Source organism: Octopus bimaculoides, chromosome 27, assembly GCF_046866305.1.
Source record: "Octopus bimaculoides isolate indiv1 chromosome 27, ASM4686630v1, whole genome shotgun sequence".
In the NCBI taxonomy this organism is placed as follows: Eukaryota; Metazoa; Mollusca; class Cephalopoda; order Octopoda; family Octopodidae; genus Octopus; species Octopus bimaculoides.
Window position 1 is genome coordinate 7,212,933 of NC_142954.1, and position 7,500 is coordinate 7,220,432.

A 7,500-nucleotide genomic window follows, 5' to 3' on the forward strand; every position below is an offset into this window, starting at 1 on the left:
CATCTATCCTAGTGTTGAACTGCTATTTGTTTCATCGACCCTGGAAGGTATGAAAGGCGGTTTTCGGTGCGGGCGATAATCGATTACATCTATCCTAGTGTTGAACTGCTATTTGTTTCATCGACCCTGGAAGGTATGAAAGGCGGAGTTGTCTTTGGCGGTAACTGAACCGAGAAGTCAGAATAGTACGACGGGCTGTTAAGCATGTTTTCTTGGAAGTAGTAAAGATTCTGCTAGCTCGACGGTAAAATAATAATGGAGAAAATTCCAAATCTATAAATGAACACACTCTCTCATTCACATATCCCGAAACGGACATTCTTCAAGGATGAAAGTAGAATTCCAAAGTGGACTCTGTATTATGCGTGTGCCATTTGTTTGTCCATCTCTCCTTCCTTTCATCCATCCATCCAAATCTATAAATGAACACACTCTCTCATTCACATATCCCGAAACGGACATTCTTCAAGGATGAAAGTAGAATTCCAAAGTGGACTCTGTATTATGCGTGTGCCATTCGTTTGTCCATCTCTCCTTCCTTTCATCCATCCATCCATTAATACATACGTATGTATTAATGGAATAAACTTGGTAATTATAATAATGAAAAATGAGAAAAGGAATTCGTTTATATCTTACATCTTATATATGTTTCATCAGATAATTCAGAATGCTCGGAAGCTGCATCTGTTGATGTGAAAATAAGAGAAATATAATAGGCATGCCTTCATTAGTCTGACATTTTCGTACAAAGCATTAACTTCGGATGAGGTTCTAAGTCGATTGCATCAACCCAAGAGTCCAACAGGTTCTTATTTTATCGATCTGAAAAGGATGAAAAGCAAAGTCTACGCTGGCGGACTGTCGTATATACATAGATACGCAAATACTTCACTGTTTCCATTGGGTGTAAGGTTGGAAATGACAATATTTTACACTGAACGGAATGCCGCTCCATGGTATGGATGAAGACGAGGAATTTTGGACGAGGAAAACAAGTCGATAACATCAATGCCAGTGCAAGGAATGCATATGGTCGTATGGAACCGGAAGTGATGAACGGCAAAGGTTACTTGGACGGTATGTGAACACAGGACACAAAGAGCCGGAAGAAATACTTACGGGCATATCTTCCGGCTCTTTCGCTCGATTTGATAACGATTTTGCTACTTTACATGGATTTATATACATACATACATACATACATACATACATACATACATACATACATACGGACGTACATACATACATACATGCATACATATGTAGATAGCTGTATGTAAAGAGAAGATAGAACTATAGAACTATCTCCCTTAAAATGAATATGTGCTACATAAAATTTGAAAGTGTTTTCATCTGAACTTACCCTCTATATCTCTGGTAGCACATCGATTCAGATCGGATCTCTCTGATGTTGCTGTCACCGAGGAAATCTCTATGTTGTCATCTGGTGCATTTTCATCTGTTTTTGGTTTCTTTAAACACGGGCATATAGCTTCAATTATTCTCCTGGCTCCTGCACGCAGACGTGCGAGGAAACCCTGCTCTGCTACATTAGCTGTCATTTTTCAACAAATAGAATATAATAATTAGTAAATTTATTAACGCAAATGAATGAATCGCAAGAGTAACGTACAAGAAGTTATCGTTAAACAAGCTGGATAAATCGCAAAGGAATTTTGTAAAGAAATTTTCTCGTTTCTCTCCCTTTCTGATTATGACGTCATAATTAAATTCAACGGTTTAAAATAAAAAAAGCGCCAAGATGGCGCAAATGGATAACATTAAATTGTGTGTTCAAATCCCGTCGAGGCCAACTTGGTCAATCGTCCTTTCTTTTCGATAAAAGGACGTACCAGTCAAGTCGTGGGGTTTGGTATAACTCATCCCTGGTTCCAAAATTTGAAATAAATTCAAAATTTCACTTTAATACCTTAACTACATGGGAAACATTGAATGAATTTATTACAAAATAAAAGTCACATATACATATAGACATACACATAAAAAGCGCACATACACACACATACAAACACACACATAGTAGGGGACAAGATCGTTCTTACATTTTCCCCATGCGTATATGCTCAATATATTCTACCACATCTATCCATTCATGTTTTGTTTTAGTTTTGAAATAAATTTGTATTCTGAATTTTGTTTTTGTATGAGTGTGCATCTATCTGTGTATCTATCTATACGTCTGTCTGTCTGTCTGTCTGTCTGTCTGTCTGTCTGTCTGTCTACCTTCATATATACATACATACATACATACATATCTATCTATCTATCTATCTATCTATCTATCTATCTATCTATCTATCTATATTCATCTATCTATCTATCTATCTATCTATCTATCTATCTATCTATCTATCTATCTATCTATCTACGTATCTCTCTCCCTTACTTTTACCCTCTTTATTTCTCTCTCTATTACTCTCTCTCTTTCTTTCACCGTCTCCGTTTCTTTATCTGTGTGTGTGTGTGTGTGTGTGCGTGTCTGTCTGTCTGTCTGTCTGTCTCTCATTTTTGTTTCTTGACTATCTGCTTATCTATCTGTCTGCCTATCTGTCTGTCTGTCTGTCCCTCTCTCATCTTCTGTCTGTCTATGTGTCTGTCTGTTACGCTGTCTGTCTGTCTCTCTCGCTTTCCTTGTCCGTCTGTCTATCTGTTTATCTGTTTGCCTGTCTGTTTCTCCCTCTCTCTTTCCTTCCCTGTCTGTCTATCTGTCTGTCTGTCTGTCTGTCGCTCTGTCTGTCTATCTGTCTGTCTGTCAACTCTGCGTAGGTTCAATATACTTTAGCGACGGTGTATTTTTAGAATCGATGTGATTTTCACAATATTCTTGGATGAAAAGGTTTAAACTTGCTGTATATATTTTCTACATTAAGTTCTGGAATGCAATTGGCCGGTGGTTTTATGCCATGTGGGTGGTTATGCATTTGGGGATCAATTTTGTCTCAGTCAGATCTAACCAGTGGGGTGTGCTACTGACCATATTGAGAGCTTGCTTGTACCGGTTGATAATATGTATGTATGTATGCATGTATGTATGTATGTGTTGTGTCGACGCCCCCAAGCGAAGAAGTAGGATCGCCCAAGACATATAAATAGAGGTAGCTGAGACATGGAAGGATTAGTAAGACTTAAACTGGACCTTGAAACGTTTGAAGAAAAACAGAAAGCTATATTGGTGGAAGCACATGTGATGCAGAGACTGCAAAAGATGCACCCGGACAAGTTTCAAACAAGCGGAATATACGTGGGCTACGGCACCTTGCCAAGTGTAGTAACGGCAGAGGAGCTGTGGCCACTTACAATTTCTGAAGAAAGAAAAAATGATCATAAACTGTATAGGAGAACTGTTAAATGAAACTGCGAGTTTTGGGGTACTCGTAAGCCATTTCATCACCTCAATGTAAGTAATTCATTTCATTCATCATTCGTTGTTTGTACCCCACGTGTTGTATTGTTTTGTCTGTCCTTGTAGTGTCCACCCTCTGTGTAGTGGCCGTAGTGCCAAAATAGAGAAAGAGTTGAGTAGCCGTCGTGTCGCGGTTGAGTCGCGATCATCCTAAGGTGCTAGATAGCAGTAGCTTGAGACATAACTGTATGTATGTATGTATGTACGTAAGTAATTGTAATTCTAAAACCACCAAGAATCAACACAAAAAAAATGAATGAAGTTCGAACGAAAATTATTTTAATTTATTTTATTTATAATGAATGATGTTACATATGTTTTAACCTGTAAATATTTATTCTCAGGATCATTTCATGCCAACACCTTTTTTTGATTTACGAAATGTCTTATTACTTTTATAAAAAAAGGTGAGGTTCTGCATAATTGGCGCCCAACGCCGGCCGACTCGGCGCGGGTTCGATATAGTTTAGAGTTGGTGTATTCTCAGAATCGATATGATGTTGTGCATCGATATAGTTTAGAGTTGGTGTATTCTCAGAATCGATATGATGTTGTGTATCGATATAGTTTAGAGTTGGTGTATTCTCAGAATCGATATGATGTTGTGTATCGATATAGTTTAGAGTTGGTGTATTCTCAGAATCGATATGATGTTGTGTATCGATATAGTTTAGAGTTGGTGTATTCTCAGAATCGATATGATGTTGTGTATCGATATAGTTTAGAGTTGGTGTATTCTCAGAATCGATATGATGTTGTGTATCGATATAGTTTATAGTTGGTGTATTCTCAGAATCGATATGATGTTGTGTATCGATATAGTTTATAGTTGGTGTATTCTCAGAATCGATATGATGTTGTGTATCGATATAGTTTAGAGTTTGTGTATTCTCAGAATCGATATGATGTTGTGTAAATTCTTTGGTCAATTGAGATATGGCATTTTTCTTTGTCTGTTCTAATGTCGTCATGCTGATGTGCCTTCTCATTTCTGGAAAAAGAAAACGGAGAAATTATGAGTATGTGTGTATGTATGTGTGTATTTGAGTGCATGTGTGTGTGTGTGTGTGTGTGTGTGTGTGTGTGTGTGTGTGTGTGTGTGTGTGTACTTATGAATGTATGAATAAGTGATTGATGAGTGTAAATGAGGTGAAAATATAATAATTTGTCAAAGTATTTTAACTCATTGCTTACCTATTGTTCATCTATATTTATATACATGGCAACATTCAAGACTATGTTACCATTCAAAGCAAACACGAAGAATTCGGCAAGATGAACGTACACCGAGTGGTTTTCAAAGAAAATATCAGTCAGTACAAGAGGTTCATAATACGGACCACGGGATATTTCTTCGGCATCGGAAAAACGAGCTGCAGAATCGATATGATGTTGTGTATCGATATAGTTTAGAGTTGGTGTATTCTCAGAATCGATATGATGTTGTGTATCGATATAGTTTAGAGTTGGTGTATTCTCAGAATCGATATGATGTTGTGTATCGATATAGTTTAGAGTTGGTGTATTCTCAGAATCGATATGATGTTGTGTATCGATATAGTTTATAGTTGGTGTATTCTCAGAATCGATATGATGTTGTGTATCGATATAGTTTATAGTTGGTGTATTCTCAGAATCGATATGATGTTGTGTATCGATATAGTTTAGAGTTTGTGTATTCTCAGAATCGATATGATGTTGTGTAAATTCTTTGGTCAATTGAGATATGGCATTTTTCTTTGTCTGTTCTAATGTCGTCATGCTGATGTGCCTTCTCATTTCTGGAAAAAGAAAACGGAGAAATTATGAGTATGTGTGTATGTATGTGTGTATTTGAGTGCATGTGTGTGTGTGTGTGTGTGTGTGTGTGTGTGTGTGTGTGTGTGTGTGTGTGTACTTATGAATGTATGAATAAGTGATTGATGAGTGTAAATGAGGTGAAAATATAATAATTTGTCAAAGTATTTTAACTCATTGCTTACCTATTGTTCATCTATATTTATATACATGGCAACATTCAAGACTATGTTACCATTCAAAGCAAACACGAAGAATTCGGCAAGATGAACGTACACCGAGTGGTTTTCAAAGAAAATATCAGTCAGTACAAGAGGTTCATAATACGGACCACGGGATATTTCTTCGGCATCGGAAAAACGAGCTGCAAATTGACCGAAAAACAAAACTCAATGAATATAATTTGACATAAACAAGAGAAACGGACGGAAATCAAACATGGAATATTTATATTGAGAAAAGTAATTATGCATGGGTTGTTTATATTTCACTGACCTATCGATGTGTGTGTGTTTGTGTGTGTGTGTGTGTATAATCCACTAGAAATTATTTAGGACAATAGAATCTGCTAAAATGTTTAATGAAAAATTAGAAATGCTACAGAGTATGACTTACTTCCGGTGAAAGGTAGGATGGCAAGATGAGGTTCATAAGAACTGGTCTCTGCAGAGGAGGATTCTGCAAGAAATAAAGCAAAAAATATATACATAAAAGCATTCCTGTATGAATTTCAGGGGTATACATAACAATATAATTGCAAGCGTACATGGATATACATACATACATACATGCATACATACATAGAGGCAAGCGTGTATACATGCAGGGAAAAATATGTACATAGATACAGGTATATAGGTACCTATGTATCTATGTATGTATATATATATATGTGTGTGTGTGTGTGTGTGTGTGTGTGTGTGTGTGTGTGTGTGTGTGTGTGTGTGTGTGTGTGTGTGTGTGTGTGTGTGTATAAAATGACAATTAGCAACATGAATGTAATTTGGTGTGTTAATTAAAAACTTGAAATTGATATTTATCATAATTTACCGTCAGAATGTTCTCGCTCAAACATCACAGGACTATGGACAGTCGCTGCTGCAGAAAACATGTCTGAAAAAGGAAGAAGTAATAATTGTTAACCTACCAATATATACGAATATACAGTATTGTGTGTGTGTGTGTGTACGTGTGTGTGTGTGTGAGTGTGCAATAGATGAATAGGTATATTACAATGCTCTGAATGGTTAGGCTTTTAATTAAAACATTAGAAACGACGTTAATTGCAACTTACCTTCATAACATGCTTGACCACAATCGTCTGAAGAACCGTCGGAACGGTCTGAAAAGGACAAAAAGGGAATATAATAATAAGCGATCCTACTACAAGAGGTTTTCGGTGCGGGCGACAATCGATTACATCTATCCTAGTGTTGAACTGCTATTTGTTTCATCGACCCTGGAAGGTATGAAAGGCGGAGTCGTCTTTGGCGGTAACTGAACCGAGAAGTCAGAATAGTACGACGGGCTGTTAAGCATGTTTTCTTGGAAGTAGTAAAGATTCTGCTAGCTCGACGGTAAAATAATAATGAACACACTCTCTCATTCACATATCCCGAAACGGACATTCTTCAAGGATGAAAGTAGAATTCCAAAGTGGACTCTGTATTATGCGTGTGCCATTCGTTTGTCCATCTCTCCTTCCCTTCATCCATCAATCCATTAATACATACGTATGTATTAATGGAATAAACTTGGTAATTATAATAATGAAAAATGAGAAAAGGAATTCGTTTATATCTTACATCTTATATATGTTTCATCAGATAATTCAGAATGCTCGGAAGCTGCATCTGTTGATGTGAAAATAAGAGAAATATAATAGGCATGCCTTCATTAGTCTGACATTTTCGTACAAAGCATTAACTTCGGATGAGGTTCTAAGTCGATTGCATCAACCCAAGAGTCCAACAGGTTCTTATTTTATCGATCTGAAAAGGATGAAAAGCAAAGTCTACGCTGGCGGACTGTCGTATATACATAGATACGCAAATACTTCACTGTTTCCATTGGGTGTAAGGTTGGAAATGACAATATTTTACACTGAACGGAATGCCGCTCCATGGTATGGATGAAGACGAGGAATTTTGGACGAGGAAAACAAGTCGATAACATCAATGCCAGTGCAAGGAATGCATATGGTCGCATGGAACCGGAAGTGATGAACGGCAAAGGTTACTTGGACGGTATGTGAACACAGGACACAAAGAGCCGGA

At 37.1% G+C, this 7,500-nt stretch overlaps 3 protein-coding genes across 3 annotated transcripts in view; all 3 read right to left on the reverse strand.

Moving 5' to 3' along the window:
* Window positions 1-1,707, reverse strand: part of LOC149130833 (uncharacterized) — a 3,362-nt gene extending 1,655 nt beyond the window's left edge. The window contains exons 1-2 of the mRNA XM_089343385.1: window positions 1,367-1,707; window positions 640-687 (exon numbers count right to left, since the gene is read on the reverse strand). Of these exons, the coding sequence (XP_089199511.1) occupies window positions 640-687; window positions 1,367-1,565 (247 nt within the window). The 5' untranslated portion in view covers window positions 1,566-1,707. The remainder of the gene's footprint in view (window positions 1-639; window positions 688-1,366) is intronic.
* A 1,985-nt stretch (window positions 1,708-3,692) lies between these two features.
* LOC149130834 (uncharacterized) lies at window positions 3,693-4,767 on the reverse strand. Its single transcript, XM_089343599.1, has 2 exons — window positions 4,622-4,767; window positions 3,693-4,418 (listed from the first exon to the last, which is right to left on the reverse strand). The coding sequence occupies exon 2, from the start codon at window positions 4,414-4,416 to the stop codon at window positions 3,823-3,825; it is 594 nt and encodes a 197-aa protein (XP_089199725.1). The 5' UTR covers window positions 4,417-4,418; window positions 4,622-4,767; the 3' UTR covers window positions 3,693-3,822.
* Window positions 4,768-5,088: 321 nt separating this feature from the next.
* Window positions 5,089-7,500, reverse strand: part of LOC149130835 (uncharacterized) — a 3,067-nt gene continuing 655 nt past the window's right edge. The window contains exons 2-7 of the mRNA XM_089343426.1: window positions 7,030-7,077; window positions 6,519-6,566; window positions 6,275-6,337; window positions 5,840-5,902; window positions 5,410-5,588; window positions 5,089-5,208 (exon numbers count right to left, since the gene is read on the reverse strand). Of these exons, the coding sequence (XP_089199552.1) occupies window positions 5,410-5,588; window positions 5,840-5,902; window positions 6,275-6,337; window positions 6,519-6,566; window positions 7,030-7,077 (401 nt within the window). The 3' untranslated portion in view covers window positions 5,089-5,208. The remainder of the gene's footprint in view (window positions 5,209-5,409; window positions 5,589-5,839; window positions 5,903-6,274; window positions 6,338-6,518; window positions 6,567-7,029; window positions 7,078-7,500) is intronic.